The sequence below is a fragment of the Eucyclogobius newberryi genome, unplaced genomic scaffold, assembly GCF_026437365.1.
Source record: "Eucyclogobius newberryi isolate DKJ021-1_F unplaced genomic scaffold, fEucNew1.0.hap1 SCAF_6, whole genome shotgun sequence".
Taxonomy (NCBI): Eukaryota; Metazoa; Chordata; class Actinopteri; order Gobiiformes; family Gobiidae; genus Eucyclogobius; species Eucyclogobius newberryi.
The window spans coordinates 18810935-18828111 of NW_027316278.1; the positions used below are offsets into that span (position 1 = coordinate 18810935).

At 39.2% G+C, this 17177-nt stretch overlaps 2 protein-coding genes across 3 annotated transcripts; one reads left to right on the forward strand and one right to left on the reverse strand.

The window, feature by feature from the left end:
- Window positions 1-24: 24 nt before the first annotated feature.
- thbs4a (thrombospondin 4a) lies at window positions 25-12460 on the reverse strand. The gene is made up of 23 exons (XM_072432840.1): window positions 12174-12460; window positions 11427-11624; window positions 11093-11340; window positions 10889-10991; window positions 10729-10820; window positions 10176-10227; window positions 9887-10095; window positions 7476-7613; window positions 6456-6536; window positions 6237-6389; window positions 6064-6168; window positions 5882-5989; window positions 4987-5146; window positions 3477-3595; window positions 3353-3405; window positions 2976-3060; window positions 2794-2890; window positions 2546-2724; window positions 1951-1999; window positions 1676-1872; window positions 1095-1267; window positions 338-477; window positions 25-271 (listed from the first exon to the last, which is right to left on the reverse strand). The coding sequence occupies exons 1-23, from the start codon at window positions 12250-12252 to the stop codon at window positions 222-224; spliced, it is 2868 nt and encodes a 955-aa protein (XP_072288941.1). The 5' UTR covers window positions 12253-12460; the 3' UTR covers window positions 25-221.
- A 642-nt stretch (window positions 12461-13102) lies between these two features.
- Window positions 13103-17161, forward strand: mtx3 (metaxin 3). Of its 2 annotated transcripts, none has more exons than XM_072432845.1 (9): window positions 13103-13241; window positions 13757-13826; window positions 13940-14016; window positions 14501-14593; window positions 14678-14860; window positions 14953-15029; window positions 15129-15286; window positions 15334-15443; window positions 16291-17161. In XM_072432845.1, exons 1-9 carry the CDS (start codon window positions 13122-13124, stop codon window positions 16366-16368), a joined length of 966 nt encoding a protein of 321 aa, XP_072288946.1. In that variant the 5' UTR covers window positions 13103-13121; the 3' UTR covers window positions 16369-17161. The 2 variants fall into 2 exon arrangements, with proteins under 2 accessions (XP_072288946.1, XP_072288945.1); XM_072432844.1 differs by adding an exon at window positions 13451-13494 and having other exon boundaries at window positions 13149-13241; window positions 15129-15443.
- Window positions 17162-17177: the final 16 nt, after the last annotated feature.

Sequence of the window (17177 nt, forward strand, 5' to 3'; positions counted from 1 at the left end):
TCTTTTTTATTTAATATCCATCAGCATTTATTGAACGTAATATCTTTTTCAAAAATGTAAAACTTTGCTCATATGAGTGTTACAAAGAGAAACAATTGCAGGAGCAGATGCATTAGCTAATCTTGGCATAATGTTATAGATGATGCTCTTTGATAGAAGTGTTGAGTCGTCATGTTTTCTCAAATCCCTTAGTTTCTTCTATATCATTTATTGCGATAAATTCACCGTGTATTTTGAGCATCAAGGCGCTGGTAATCCACAGGAATTGTGTCTATCGAAACAGAAAATAATGTTTAGGCCATGCGCTGTAATATTCAGCTAAATGTCGGACACTAACCATTGCAGCGATACTTCAGATCAGACCAGATGATGTTTTCCTGAGAGAAACAAAAGACTCCCAGTCTCCCTCCTCTCATGCTCGTGTCAATGATGACTCCTGTGTCCGCGACCAGGTCTGAACCCTCAAAGAACCGAGCCCTAAAACGAAACACGGCAAACCCAAGTCGGTTATCCTGATCATGAGAAAAATATGAAGTGTTTATTTTCATTTGTAGTATGTTATCACAGTTTACATAGCACCAGTTTGCTATCATTATGATGTATTTCTATGGAACTGTATTTCGTCTACAGCCTTTTATAACAAGTGTCTCATTAATAGGAGACTGGCCCCTCCTGACCAGGCCAGCAAACTCTTGATAAATGTGTAGAAGACATATCAGTCTGGCCCATCCTGAGCCTACAAACAACCTCAGCAATAAAGTTGGATACATTTTTTTTACCTTCTGTGTGTAATATTATCATAACCATATAAAAGTAAATGGACAGTTAAAAAATAATGGTTTAATGATAAAACACACACACTCTGAGACATTTTTACTGACGTTGGCACAAATTTAAAATATTGAATTTATAAACAGGCAAAGCTTGTACTGAACAACAATACAACAACAAATAATTCCATATACGTAGTAATATTTTTATTGCACAAACATAGATGGCTTTTGAAAACACTACTGAGAGTAAATAGTAAATTTGTTTTTGCACATGAACAAAACAAATAAAAATGTTGTCTTTTTTGCTGCTGTTAAAAGTACCTGATGTATCCGACTTGTGGCCGGTGCTGCAGGAACCAGCGATAGGAAACCTTGTCCTTCCAGCCCACATTCCTCGGGTCTTTCCACAGCAGTCGGACCTGGTCCTCAGTATCGCCCGTGTGCCACAGCGAGTTTCTCAAATACTCACCTGGGCCCGTCTTGGACTTGACCACCTGAAATGTACATAGATGTGACTATGACTTGTGTTTGGGGCCCCCGAAAGCCTGTTTATCACACAAAGGTGAAATAACAAGTGATAATTGATAGATTTTTGCTAAAAATGCAACTGCGGTCCTTTTGTTTGGTTCATTTGATTATTTTCAGTATTCATCCATCCATCCATCCATTTTCTACCACTTGTTCCCTTTCGGGGTCGCGGGTGACTGGAGCCTATCCCAGTGACTTCGGGCCTTAGGCGGGGTACACCCTGGACAGTGGCCAACTTGTCACAGCAGTATTCATATTTGTTTAAATGATCATCTAGTTTCAATACTATTTTAAGCATTGATTAGTATCTGGCTATGGCTTATAATATAACTCTACTGTGCTCACAGTTTATCCAGCCAACAAACTTTTCACACCTTTAGCTGTATTCCTGGTTCGGCCACAGCTCTGAAAGGCGCAGCCTGCCAGTAGGTTTGTTCAGTCTGTTTCCACATCACCACATAGAAGGAGGAGGAGTCCTGATATCCAAAGATGAAGCCGGCGTAATCATCATCTGTCACTGTGTTTACATGGAACGTGCCCTCAAAGTCGACGCCGCTGAAAGCCGTGTAACCTGCAACATCAGATGATAAGTGCAGTGTGAAGACGCGCTGTGGAAGTAGAGATTGTAATTGTACTCATTACCACTCACCTACAGCAAGGCCCGGGTCAGAGTTCATGGTTTGAACAATCTCCATTCCCTTTGAAGATACACAAAACAAATGAATAAGAATGTTATTTCTAATGATTAAAGAGAACGCTTATTATAACTTTTTTTGGTGGGGGGTCCGCCACCTGTTTGTGTCCATGGTGATGTTATTACTTTGTATACTTGTTCCCTAGTATGGCATTACATTTATCTATCTCCAAGGAGAAATGGATCAGGTGAAGCCACCAGGCCAGGGTACAGATCAGATGTGTGGAGAGGTGACTCCGCACAAAGCAAGAATACACATTATATATACATTTATTTTTAGCAATAAACACCTGTAAAATGCATTAATAAATGCAAGATTTGGAACATTCCAAAGCATAACATGCTTGCAGAGCTAGAAGCAAACCCTGCCCCCAGAAAAGTTACACAGTGCACCTTTAAGACGTTCTTAATATGTGGAACGATAGTAAGGAATAAATAAACAGAACTGAATACATTAAATTGATGTTACACAAATCAGAAATAATTGTACTCATCATTTCTTGTATGAGATACCAAAGTCATGACACTTATTATTATTAAGTATTGTCACCTGGTTAAGGACAACCCAGTTGGGGTCAATCTGGGAGTCGCCCTCTGGATCCAGCACAACGGTCTGATAGGCCCTGAAGTCTGTCAGGGTCACCTCGGCGTTCTCCGGACAGTCGTCAATCATGTCAATAACATTATCTCTGTCAAAATCCCCTTGACAAGCATCTCCCACTCCATCATCTAAAACACAGAGGCTTTATGGGAAATGTAATAGAAATACAGTAGAGGTGGGTAAACAGAGGCCAGTACTGTCTGTGTCTCTCTGATCGGTGTTAGGCACCAATCTGCAGTTGTCATCATCATCCACAACACCATCATTGTCATCATCGTCATCACACTCATCTCCCTGGAAACAAAAAGGACAAAACCATTTAAAACACACATGGAGTTAGCGAAGGTAAAGATACATTTATCTAAGAGTAGATTCAAACCACTCCATCTTTGTCAGTGTCTAGTTGGGATGAGTTAATGACACTGGGACAGTTGTCTTTCGAGTCCTGGTGCCCATCACCATCACTAAAGAGAAAAGAAATGTTGGGTTCATGGGACTACGGTATTGTTATTTGTTTGTCATTTGTTGTCACATTATCAAATAAAGATCATGTGAAAAAATATAGTAAATATTAAAGTAAAAATTAAATTACATAAATAAGAAAACTTTATTAAATTCTAATGTTTTGGACTGGTGGACTTTTCCCACAACAAATACAGTAGTATAGGTTATAAAATGTTTGTTTAATTCATGCTGATGTGAAAAAATAAATAAAAGCCTAAATACTACATAAAACAGGACAGTTATATAATGTACCTGTCTATGTTGTCATCACAGCTATCTCCAACCAGGTCACCGTCTGAGTCGGACTAAGGGACACAGTGAGTTATTAAAGACAAAACGGCTGCTTGTATTTAGTGGAGATGTTCTTTATAGTGACCTGGTTTGGGTTGAACATATCGGGGCAGCTGTCACAGGCATCTCCCACTCCGTCTCTGTCTTTGTCCCTCTGGTCTGTATTAGGGACTCGCGGGCAGTTATCAACATTGTTCTTGAAATCTGAGAGTGAACATTTACAGAAATTTAGGGGGAAACAATTGTCAAGAAACATACAAAGTCTGAAAGAAAACAAGGCACTCAATCAGTCTGTCAAATATATCACCAGATGGCTGTGTTTGTGAAAGGTGAAATAGTTTCCAGAAGCAGTTAAGCCCTGGCAGAAAAATCCATTGGAAAAAATGTCATTTAGACAGGAGACAGACACGACTAAGATATCCAGCTGCTGGTTTAAGACATTACCAAATGATTAAGAGGCCAGCACAAAGATAAATGTACACCAAACATTCACCATGCGCTGTTCGAATGAAAATGTGAAAGCACAATAATAAGGATTTATGTGAAACAATTTAGAGCAATTTGGAAAACACAACCTGGCATTTACAAACGTGAGAACAGCTAGTTCCAAGTGATGTGGAAAGTTTAGCCAGCCGTCTATGACATTTAGCTTCTTGTATTTAGTTCATTGGTGTTCCTGAAAACCACAACTGCTGAAAATGTAAATGACAGAAAAGAGGTATTTTGAGCCGCTTTTAATGCACATCAAATTAAAAGAGTTTTGTCTGGAGACTCAAGTCTAGATACTGCGTTTGGCTAAAATACAATAACTTTATAGCCAATTAACTTTTACAATGTGTTACTTAAAATCTTTACACCTTCGAGTGACATAATGCAGCAGTAACCCATTTAATACCATTTATCGTACAGATATTTGGCACTGTGTATAATTGAGTTTGTCTTTTTAAACAGATATAAAATGGAAAAGAAGTGCATTTATGCTAAAATGTGAGTCCATGTCCACACAATCATAATAGTAATATTGTTTTACAAAGAGAAAAGTGCATTTGTGAACCACAACTCCCTTTGGGGGTGACTGTTAGACCACAGTCAGTGTCAGATACAAACTGCAGCCTTCAGCTTCAACCTGGTCACAGACTATTCGAGCTGCTCCCCTCGGGCAGCAGGCTACGGTCCAGTCGCTCCACATCCTCTGGCTACAAGAAGAGTTTATTTCCCTCTGCTGTTGGGCACTTGAACACTTCATAACACCTGCTACTTCAAATGACTCACTTGAACATTACTTCGGCAATACTATATCTATTTGCACTGTATATTATTGTATTTATATTTACCCAAAGTCTATTTTAATACGTTTGTTTTTGCATGCCTTATCATAGTTTGTATTTTACTATCATTATTCATCGTTTTGTGTTGCACCATATCCCCAAATCACAGTCTTAGTTTGTGAAGACAGAAAAACTTTTCATGACCCTGAAATGACAGCCACAGTAACAAATCATAAGTGGATAACGTATCTAAATCAGATAATCTCTAACAGCAACAATTCATCAACTTCTAAACCACGTGGCCCTAATGACACGATTTAAACTTACCGTCTCCATCTATGTCGTTGTCGCACTCGTCCCCCAGTCCGTCCTGATCGATGTCGCTCTGTGTCGGGTTTTCCACGGTTACACAGTTATCACATGCGTCACCATGGAGATCCTTGTCGCTGTTTTTTTGATCCACGTTCGGTACGAGCCAGCAGTTATCCTTCGATAAATCAGATTACAATACGTCTATATTACGGTTGTCACAATAACATTTTAGTCTGATGATTATTGTGAGAAGAATTATTCACAGTTAGTAACAGTTGATCAAACAACAGGGAAATCCTCAGGTCAGTTTCATCCACATTGTCTAATAGATCGGTAGTTTCCAAAGTGGGGGTCGCGGCGCACTGAGCTGTGGGTCGGAAGATGATTTAAATATATATTTTTTGTATTATGACACTCTATTTCATTTTTTTTTTCATAAAACAATCTATTTTGGTTATATTAGTTCCAAACCACAATACATTATTTGAATAAACAACATTAACCTGATTCAACATATTTGACATTTTGAATTATTACCACTTTAAATTTGATCCTGCAGTGAGGGTCGCAAGTCAGTCGCTTGGTCCTTTTGGGGGTCCCGGGCTGAAATGTCTGGGAACCCCTTATCTTTCCTCTTTTATGTGACCACTTTATGTACCGGTTATCAAACTGAATCTCAAAGTAAAGCTAACGTGGCATAAACATTCATATAATACTCTATTTTTCTCCTAAAATTATCACAATATATATATTTTCTAAACAAAATGTACTTTTACATTTACCGGTATAAAGAAATGAACCCACAGGTTCCTAGTGCAGCCGGCCCCAGTGTTGTGAGTTGTCATTTCACCCTGTCCTCTCCGGTCTAATAAAGCCTACAGGCGCCTAAAACTTAAAATAAATAATCCACCTCTAAGTTCACAATGCCGTCTCTGTCAGCATCGTCATCACAGGCGTCGCCCATCCCGTTCCTGTCCACATCTTCTTGTCCCGAGTTGGGCACAAATAGACAATTGTCCTGAAGGTGTAATAAAACTGACATGTAACGTAAAACAATAATACGTCAAAGCAATGGGAATGTGACAAGAATACCTTTTTACACTTTTCATCGCGACACGGCAGCTTATCATCAGGGTAGCCGTCAATATCAGTGTCTTTTCCACACACATAACCATTGCCTGCCCATCCAACGCCACACTAGACAAATGTGCATGTTATGTGTGTAAACGTGTGAACAGCTGGTCTCAAGTTGTTTAGTCTCTTACCACACAGCTTATGCTGCCGTCTCTCTCCAACACACAGTTGGCGTTGGCGTCACAAGGATTGGGTAAACCATTCGGGCAGAGTCTAGTGCCCCGACAGCCCCCGGTTTGGTCCCCGGTGAACCCTGTTTTACACTCTCCACAGTAGAAAGAGCCCTGTATGTGACAGTCAAGATTTCATCATATTTTCCATAGAGGTGTGATAATAAAGAGAGGTCTTACCTTAGTGTTGTGACAGTGCGAGTTTGGAGTGCAGCCGCCATTATCAGGTGGGCCCAGACATTCATCGATATCATCACACGCCTGCAAGAATTGTCCTGTTTATTAATGTATTCAAATTAAAAGTGCATATACAGATTAGGCTACACATTTCACTAAAACACAGTGAACATGATTATAAGGAATTTTAGGGAAATTATACACAGCTCAAAAATTCCATTTTGATCATTTTAAATAATGTAAACAATGGCCAAAAGCCATAATACACAATAATTAGGATTTTACAAATAATAACATTAAAATTAAATGTGAGTAGATTCAAACCACACAAATTGTCCCTGCATTTTCAAAAAAATGTTGTTCATTGATGACGTAGATAGAAATTTACAATCTGTAATTTTCAACTTTGACTTTTAATAGTTTCTTTACAAACTGCAACCTGACTGATGTCAGGTGAATGTAAATATATATTTACCAGAGGTTATATTCCACCAAACAAAGTAATGTTAAGAAGAACATGAAAACCTGTCACACTTTAAGCCTTTTCTTGAACAATCTCAGTTCAAGAGAGGGGAGATAAATTGAAAAATTAATAGCATCACAATTGTTTAGGAGATGTGCAAAATTAAAATATTGGGTATATTGTCTAATATGATAATAGTTACGGCTGCAAAAAGAGCAGATTAAAAATTAATAGTGTAATATTCCAATCAAATGCACTGTTAAAGTGTATTTATGATTTTTGTGAAAATTGAACATCCTCCATGTTTAACGTATTTCATTTGACATAATTTCAGCAGATTATCATCATTGAGATCTTAAATAATATTTAAAAAATATGAATTTCTGTCAAAATGAGCCACTCCCATTTCCAGTAATGTTGACCAGATCAGATTTCTGGAAAACAGGTTATGGTTCTTTTCACTTTCACTCACATTCTGGAAAACTTTCACTGGCGCCTTAACTTTCAACAAATGTAACGTGCCAAAATTCTCCTTCTCAGTCATTATTTGGACGAGTTACCTGCTTGTGAGTTTGTGCGTAGGAGACACCGACGCCAGTGAGCTCAGGCCCATCGTATCCCAGTGGACACTTCTCACAGCGAAACCCAGGGGCAGTGTTCACACACATCACACCAGAGAAGCACGGATTAAACTGGCACTAAACAGAAAAGTACAAGAAAAAAGTCAGCTGGTTGTTGGTTCTCTAATAATTTACAACCGTTTGGAAGTATTTACAGGCTTCAAAATCTTGTACTCAAGACTTATTTGAATATTTGAAAGCTCTCAAAATAAGAGTCTTAAGAGTCCTGGTAGCCGCTCGCCATCAGCTTTACTCCACAGAGATGGAAAGTTAAAACCAAACTTTAGAACATTCTCCATGGAGACAGATTTGTTTTTTGCAATTGTTTTGAATGTTAGAGGCAAAGTAAGAACATCTCCATGGAGCCAAGCAGGTGGCACATCCTCCACCAGAAAGGTAGCACATTACCCACTCGAGCCATTCCATGGAATTGGAATGCGAAATTTAATAAATATTCAAAAGAATGTTGATATTCTTTACGGTCTCCGCGTAACACGCCCTCAAAAAAGGCTTAATTTTCTGTTTTTTCTAGGGCAAGTCACACCTATTGGAATGGATCTACGGAGCTCATATTTCACGCACTAATGCATTTTTATGATCTGATTGGAAATAAATACCCATGTAACAAATGTACTCTATAGCGCCCCCTACCCATTGTGTGAAAAACTCAACATTGTCTGATTTGTTTGAAACTCATGGATTATATTCTCCTCGAGACGCCATGAAAAAAGTGCATTGCAGATATTGTGTATTTTCACAATTGGCCAGCAGAGGCGCAATGAATGCCTTCACTTCCTCTTCATCTTTTATTTTGATGGGACATTTCCTCTCGTGCCATGGGCTTAGCATTAGCATTAGAGTTAGCATTAACGGCGGGTCTCTGTTGCTAGGTGACAGAGGTACAGGGAGGAGGGGGTGCAGCCAGGTCACCCAGGCTCTCTCTCTCCCTTTTTCCCTGCTCAGGTCAGCGCAGAAGGTGCCTGGATCGCCTGTGGCACTTACAAAATAAAGGCCTCTGTGTTTTACAGATACAGAAGGAGTTTTATTTTGACATAGCCTGACAGTGACAGATGATTGTCTAAAGAATAAAGTCTAAAGAATAAAGTCTAAAGAATAAAGCCTAAAGAATAAAGTCTAAAGTAAAAAAGGCTATTGCTTTGGAACTAACCCAATGGCCGTCATCTTCCTTTGAAAATTAAAATACAGTCAGAGTCAGAAATTCTGTTCTCGTAGAACTTTAACAAACTCCTCCTAGGGCGTTTTGCCCACTGGTCTCAAAATCGATGTACGTCCTCTAGACATGTGGGGCATCTAAAGTTATCGACATTTTCGGGGTTAGGACAAAAGTTGCATCAGTTGTTAAAAGTCCTATGTTTATTTCTGATGTTAAACAAAAATATTATTGTGACCACGCCCCCAGACTAACCCTATGGCCGCCATCGTCCTTTGATAATGAAAAGACGCTGAGTCAGGAATTTGGTTCACGTCAAACTTTAACAAACTCCTCCAAGGGTGTTACGCTCACTGGCCTCAAATTGGTGTACGTCCTCTGGACAAGTGGGACAAGTGGGGCGGTCGCACGGAAAAGCGGTCGTGCGGGTGGCGAGAGCCATCATCGCCGCTCCGCGGCTTTAATTAAGTTTTGCGTTTGCGTTTATTTAAGTATTTTCTGACTGAAATCTTACATGGTCAGGCTTTGATTTATTCTGGGGTAAATCAGGGTCGGTTTGTTCCCAAACACACAAATTGAAAAAGAATAACCCTCAAATGTAAAAAAAAATCGTTAAAAAAAAAATCTAAAATATAGGCATATGTATTCTGCTTGAACGTTGAACTTAATTATGATTCCGTAAATCTATTTTTTGAGAAGTTAGCCACAGGTTTGAAAGAGGAATTGTCAAAACCCAACAAAAGCCCAAATTGTTTATCAGACCAACATCTAGGCAGGAAATAAAATCAGATTTTCTTACCATTACAGTAAATCAGAAATCTAAAACTACAGAGCTTCAACAAGAGTCCAGACATCTGTTTCTACTCCAAAGGGTTCAAAAAACGTTTTCTGTTTTCAGACTCCCAATTCGGGGGTCATTTTAGTCAGGCGTTTTAGGAAAAATACACTCTCTTGATTAAAAGTGAACCTGCTACTTTCTCTAAATGTGACTACCTTCTATATTATACGGTCCTGTTTGGTATAAAATGTCTTGCTGCTGTTGTCATTTGCCCAGGATAAGAATAGTTACAAGAAGGTTGATTCCAGATTGAATAATTCTTAACCTAAAAGTAATTATTACTTTTAGGTTAAGAATTATTATACAGCAATTATGATAGTACAAGTACAAGAAAGTCCATACCTCATCCACATCATCACAGCGCACACCATCTCCAGTGAACCCATCAGGGCAGGGGGCGCACCTCCAGCCTCCGGCCTCTGTGGGGATGCACATGTCCTGTCTGAAGCAGGTCCCGGGCAGACACTGAACCAGGTGCTGAGGGTCAGGATTCATGTCGAACTTCTCTGGTGGTTCGTCAGGTTTGGGTTTGGTGGGAATTCCCTCAAAACCTACACAGACAGCAGCAAATACAGATTCAGGCACTAGTGGTGATTTTATGGACAAGTTTTAGAGTGTTAATTTAATTTACCGCAAGCAAGACATTCCGTAATGGTGTTTTTCAAAAATGTGGTCTCCTTGACCTAAACCAAGGGAAAACAGTTCACCAATCTCTGTTAATAATGTAGTTTTAAATTCAACTTAACCCATGCTATTATCAGTATTTACTTTAAAAAAAAAAACATATCAGGCACTCACTCACTCATTAGAACTGGACACATGTTTTTCTACATTAACTGCACAGAGTCTCATGAAACCCATTGGTTATATGGCCCTCTAGATCCGGCAGTATCTTCATGGAGTTTATACGATTATTGTGTTGTTTTAATTTCATCATCACATGCCGTTGTTGTTTTTTAAGCTCAAAACTGAGATTTTATGTATTTTTCATAGTCTGCCAAAGCCAATAACAGGTCAACTAGTTAAAATGAAATGAACTGAACCCAGCACTGTGTCTTCAATCGCTCAAAAAGAGAAAACCCAAATGCCTGTAAATTACCTTCTATTCCTCAAATTGGAAAGTCTTGTTAAATTTAATAATTAGGATCCTATTTAGTAGGAAAAGCACAATTACTGTTTATTACCTGCTGATTAAGAAGTTCTTTCATCTCTAAAAGCATTTTCTTCAGCTCCAACATTGAGGTTTGGTCCTGTACTGTCCTTGCTTCCTGAAAACCTAATATCATTTTGTATGGTTTAAATGTACAATTAATTAATCTAAATACAATAACCAATTTAACTCACTCAGCAGTTGCAGCGAGTCACTGGGAGCTAAATGACAGTTTTGCAAAGTGGCCACGTTCTCCACAGTGTCCTCTATCACCAGCTTCAGGTCTGTCAGCAAATCCTAGCATAAACAAACATGATATTTGGGATGACCTTAGACATACGAAGCCATAAAAAGTGTACCGGTAAATGGGAAATAGAAAGGGTTTTGTCTGTTGTCACCTGTCCACTTGACTGCAAGGTCCTGAGAGCCACTTTATTGGGACCGGGTGGCAGAGAGCCAAATGCGGCCGGTAGATCGTCCACAGTGTGCACCAGTCTACAGTCCACATAGATGCTGAGGCGAGGGGGCCCTTGTTGAAGACCAGAGGCATGAAGCATCACGTGGTGCTCTCTTCCATCAGCTAGAGACGCATGAGTGAAACTGGTGGTAGCAAACCGGCCATCAGTCTTCTGGTATCGTAAAATTACTTGAGTGAAAATTTGAAAGAAAAAATATCAAATTTAATATGTACAAAATCAGTTACAAAGTTGTTTCTAAAATGCTACTGTTTACGTTTGCTCAGCTTGGCTTGCACACTTAGCTCTATGTATTTGGAGTTGTCCCGGGGATTGAGGACACTGTAGAGGGAAGTGGGGGCCTTGTTGTGCAGCCTGAAAGAGGACAGAAGGAACGCCTCGTCCCGACCCTTGTTCTTCAAGCTTCCCTGGAGCAGGTCTGGCAGGCAGTCCGGAGACACTAGCAGGTCATAGACTAGAACGAGAAGGTAAACATAAAATTCAATAAAAGTAGCAACTTCTGTGTGTCATTGAAAATTGTATTGAATTGGCTTTTTTATTTGTCCAGCAGCTGTGAGTAATTTAGACAAAGCATCTGCTGAGTCACAGCGTGAGCAAACTTTATTATGTGTGACTTACATTTGACAAAAAAGTGTGTTGTTGTGTTGTACCTCACTTTGTTTTAATGAGGAATGCAGCTACTATAAAGAGTTCTGTTTAGCTGTGCGTATGACAACACTCTTCTTTTTCAGTCTTTGTTTTATAATGATTATTTATGTTTTATCTGTTTGTATTGTGATTTGTATTTACCTTTTCCTGTTGAGTAAAGCACTTTGAATTACTTTGTGTACAAATAAACGTGCCCATACAAACTCATGACGTCTTTGGAAAGAGTAAATGTGATTGTAACAAGAGACAGGACACACCATATCAATGTTTTATCTAGCGATTTAGTTCATCAATAGTTTAGGTAATAAGACACCTCTAAAGTATCATATAGTACAGAAAGAGTGGCTGTACTCACCGATGCCTTGAGCAGTTACCACGAGCACCAGCTGCTGCAGCACCAGACAAAGAGCAGCCACTCTGGTCCAGGCAGACATCCTCACAGGGCTCTGGAGTCAGGACCAAGTTTCCACTGCAAAAGGTTCCACTGAAGGACAGAGTTAAACGGATCCAAATGCTTGAGCAAAATCCCAGAAGAAATGCAATGACTGAGTGGCCTCAGCTTTTAAAGCAAATGGGAGGGTCCTGTGTTGTCCACTACTACAGCTGTTAAAGTGCCATGGATATACTTGGAGTAAATATTGTGAAGTTCCACCATGAAATATAATATGAAATAAAATATATTAAGTACTCAAATTCAGAAGATAGTACACACAAATTGCTATTGATGTCAGGCTTATTGTTGTAATCGGGTAGATTCCAAGATTCCACTTAAAGTTACTAGATAAAAGGCCTAAATACACCTTCGACCTTAAGAGTCAGCCAGACCTTTACTTAAAGTAACATGTAACATGGTCCAGCACCTGCTTGTCTCCATGGAAATAAGCAGAAGCTTTACTTGTGTGGTACTGAAGTCCAGGATGTAAAAGAGTAATTAATGGTTTTCTATCACTTCAGATGTGCAATAGGCTATAGCTTACCTGGTAATGTACAAAATAGACAATAGTAAAACTCTGGCAATGGTTCACTCGATTTGACAGATAAACAAATGTGATTGTCACGGTCACTCTCTATATGTTAATTGGGTTAATGAAAAAGTAACATAAACAACATAAACCTGAATGGTGAGGTCCATCATGTATGTTTTTTCTAAATACACACCACAGAATGCATCTTATCTGTAACATGTTTAACCTGCGGGGCCCCTCAGAGGCCCTATGCAGTACGTCCATGATGCAGACCTCCATCATATCGTCATACATCACGTGACCTACGTTGTGTCTTCGCGCTGATTTTCAGGTGCGTGATGACGTCATCCTCCAGCGGCCCCTTCGTGAAGAGAAACATGGCGCTGTCCATGGAGCTGCGGTGTTGGGGGGGCGGCTGGGGTCTTCCGTCTGTCCACACAGAGTCGCTCATCGTGCTGGTAATTGTCCATGACAATGCATCTGATCGTATCGTGCTGATTTACAATTGTAGCGTATTGTTTGTGCTCCATATTCTGTTTTATTTAGCTCGTTGGCTAATTGACATTTCACAGCCCTGTTACTTCTGCACATTGATAGCTACACGCACACTCATACAATCTTTCTGCATTATGTTTCCTCTTAACTTCCACCTGAATGTTTCGTGCAGCGGCATGTGCATGTTTCGCTGCAACAATGTTTTCGTCCTTCAAGGTCAGCAGTTAAAATAGCATTACTTGTGGTTAGATTCCCCATGATGCTCCTGTGTGTGACAGAGCCTTCTATAGAATGGCACTTATGTGTTTGTAATGTTATAGATTTGCCTGTAGTTGTAGGACCTGCCGCCTGGTGACGCCCTCATTGATTGCTTTGTTAGTTGCTTTTTATTATGTTAGAACACATTGAAAGGTATTTCACCCAAATAAAAATGGTTAAAACAATGTGTGCACTATATGCATGTATGCCTTTTCTTTAGGCTTATTCCAAATTTTCTGGAGCTCAAGTTACAGCTTCTCCAATCGACTGGACGTGGAAAACTCTCACAGGTGTGGCTGCCTGTTATATACCATTTTACTCCTATTTTAAACTTAATGTAAGGATATACTCCATCACATACCACAATGTTATTGTTATATACTTTATATATCTTTCCTTGCAGCAACAGTCCCAGAGTTGCTGTGTGGAGAGTCGTCTGTCACAGATCCTACACAGATTCTCAACTTCCTCCGAAAGCAGGTGAGATCATAAACGTCTGTCCTCTATATTAGTTTTGATAAACTTGTAATACTGCAGTGTTCCCCACAGGGTTATTCTGAGACTATGGTGGCACAAACAATCCACATTTGAATCATTTGAGTTAATACCATTATTATAGTAACTTCTATGTGTTTTTAATAATACATGTATTACACATGTTTTGTAATAAGTCTCTGGGGATGAAAGTTAGACTGGGGAGTCACCATATCTCCTCTACTAATGAGAAACACGGTATAGTATGATATATATATTTATTTATTTATTTATTAATATGGCCATACCTGCCCAAACTCGTCAGTTCTCAGAAGCGGGTCAGGGCCTGGTTAGTGCTCCATTAGGAAAACGCACAGTGGTACACTAAAGGAAATGTCATTGATTATTGAAGCGCTTTGAGTGCCTTGAATATTGAAAAGCTCTATATAAAATGCATTGTAATAATAATAATAATCTGGATGTTTGGCAGCAATTCAATGCAGACTATGAGTTAACGGCACGTCAGGGTGCAGACACTCTGGCCTACATCGCTTTACTGGAAGAGAAGCTCCGACCAGCTTTGGTAAAAATAAATACCCCTTTTTTTCCCCCTTTTTAAAAAAAAAAAATATTTTTTTCTCTCAAGTTCATTGTTTGTGTGTTCCAGTTGCATACGTTCTGGGTGGATGCAGAAAACTATGCAAACGTGACAAGGCCCTGGTTTGCTTCTCATTCTCCTTTTCCTCTGAACTTTGTGGTCCCTTGTCGCCATGCCAACATTGCCATCTCCAGGATCCTGCTGACTAAAGGAGAGTCCCCACTAAACAGAATCAATGAAATAGAGGCCAAGGTAAAACTCCCACATTACGCTTGCTGCTTGCATCTATACTTTGATTGTTTTTGGTGTTTAATGAATGATTCCTTCTTCCTGGTTTGGATCAGCTTTACAGTGATGCTAAAGAGTGCCTCAACCTCCTCTCATACCGACTGGGAACGGCAAACTACTTCTTTGGCAGCTCGTAAGTGTTTACATTTACAGTTCATCACCAAAGAAAGACACTTGATGGCTACTTGACGTGATAAGACATAATATTTTCTCTTATACTAAATATGTGTAGGCCGACCAGTCTAGATGCCTTTGTGTTTGGTTTCTTGGCTCCGCTGTACAAAGCCGGCCTCCCGAGCAGTCCGCTGCAGAGTCACCTTAGTCAGTTGGAAAACTTGACTCAATTTTGTGAGAACATCCTTCAGGTCTATTTCAGCGCGAGTCAACCTGGTAAGATACGGTTTATGCCCGTTATTATCTCTTTGAAAGTTTCTGAGCTGATTATTCCATCTCTTCTCCAGGTTCTCCTTCAGTTCAAGAAACAAAAGATGCCAATCTTCAGAAATTGACCCAGCTTGTTAACAAAGAATCCAACTTGATAGAAAAGGTGCTTCTCTTCTCTATTTTCCACTGTTGATTTAATCATTCCCAAAAAACAAATGTTCTCTGAATTCCACTCATGCCAATATCTAGCCCTATGTGTATGTGTCACATTAATGTGGTATTTCAAATGGGCAAACATTGTATGCTAACATTCACAAGAAAATTTTATGTTTACATCCAATGCGTCCATCTGCGCTGGACACCCCAATTTGACATATGTGCATTTGAAGACAGACTGGATGTGCGTCTGAAAAATAAACTCTCCAGCAGACGTGCATCCAAGGCGTCAAGCGCACATGCGCACTGGTTGTCGTTTTTCTCCTGGTGTGGCGGTTTCCTTTGTGCAATTGCAAAAACAGCTGGACGTACGTCCATATAGACTTTGAATATAAACTTGTTGTCTGGACGCCGCAGTGTGAAGTCACCTTTAGGATAAACCTGGGCTAGAGCAGGACCACGAGACCTACATACGGACCAAACCAAAAGTCTACAATCAGGACCATAAACTGGAGTGTGCGCGCACCCTTCAAAAGAGTTAATTCAATGTTGATATGGCATAATGTTGTACACTTTCAAATAATGGAACAGTATAAGGTGATGTTTCTGCTCTTTTGTTATTAATTTAACATATGTCTGATGATTAAACTACAATAATACATTTACATTTTTGTAAATGCTAAATAAAACAACACAATAATTACTAGTCTAATGTTAAAATTATAAGTAGCCTGCAACTCAAAAACAAATTAATTACTGATTATACTATATAATATAATATAATAATTGTCATTGTTATGATGTCTAGTGTTATATACAGGTAATCTAGTGTTAACGGTTCTTTTTTCTTTCAGATGGATGATAACCTTCGCAGCAGCAGTCCTCAGCACAAACCACACCGTCCAGAGCCCAAGCCCACTTTGGCACATTAGAAGAACCCGACCCGTGCATAACCCACGGCCTTATGGAATAATGATGATAGTTTTCGAAGATGTTGAAGGAAAGAAAATGCATGTGTGAGCTTTTTTTTAACTAGGTTGGATGCACGTATGTGGTCAAGCATGGAACGCTTTTCGAGTGCCGCTAGACAGAAGGTCACTGGAAGTTCAGGAGAAAGCCAAAGGAAATGGAAACGCCATCAGGGGAAGTACAGGAACTTGAAGTTGGTCATTTTAATTTTAAACATTTTTTTCTGTTCTATATTATGAAGACACAGGTTCAAAATGTCTAGCTGTCAATTATAAATATTAGAATCTGTAAATAGTTTATTTATTACCAGAGCTAAGCAAATTTTGTCTTTATTGTGACATAAAATACGTATGTGCATGTATATTACTGTAAAATATTAAGTTTGGCTCTCGTAGGCCTACTTTGTAAAATAAATAAGCATTAGAAGAGACGTATAGTTAAATATACATTATAAGGGCATAAAGATGGGGCTTTATATAAAAAATCCTGGAAGGGTCCACCGATGCTTTATAAATCCGCCTTTATTTTCTGTGTCCAAGGAACTGACATTGTTTTAATTATTTAACTGACATAAATTGCTTTGAACATGTCACATTCCCTCTGTATTATTGTGAAATGTGCCTTCATGACTGCTGTTGTCTTTGTACAATTTGTCATTTTTAATTTTGATATTTTTCACATTTGTCACTTTTTCATGCACTGTCACTGTCTGGTAACATCTACTTCATATAATTGCAATAAATTAAAACCAAATCAGTCTTTTGTGAGATTT

Coding starts and splice junctions, on each gene's coding strand:
- thbs4a (XM_072432840.1), bottom strand. CDS start 12,252: ATGTCTGCCTGGACCAGAGTGGCTGCTCTTTGTCTGGTGCTGCAGCAG. Junction 10,992..11,092: donor CCTTGCAGTCAAGTGGACAG/GTGACAACAGAC, acceptor TGTTTATGCTAG/GATTTGCTGACAGACCTGAA. Junction 6,390..6,455: donor CGCACTGTCACAACACTAAG/GTAAGACCTCTC, acceptor TGTCACATACAG/GGCTCTTTCTACTGTGGAGA.
- mtx3 (XM_072432845.1), top strand. CDS start 13,122: ATGACGTCATCCTCCAGCGGCCCCTTCGTGAAGAGAAACATGGCGCTG. Junction 13,827..13,939: donor GACGTGGAAAACTCTCACAG/GTGTGGCTGCCT, acceptor CTTTCCTTGCAG/CAACAGTCCCAGAGTTGCTG. Junction 14,017..14,500: donor TCAACTTCCTCCGAAAGCAG/GTGAGATCATAA, acceptor GATGTTTGGCAG/CAATTCAATGCAGACTATGA.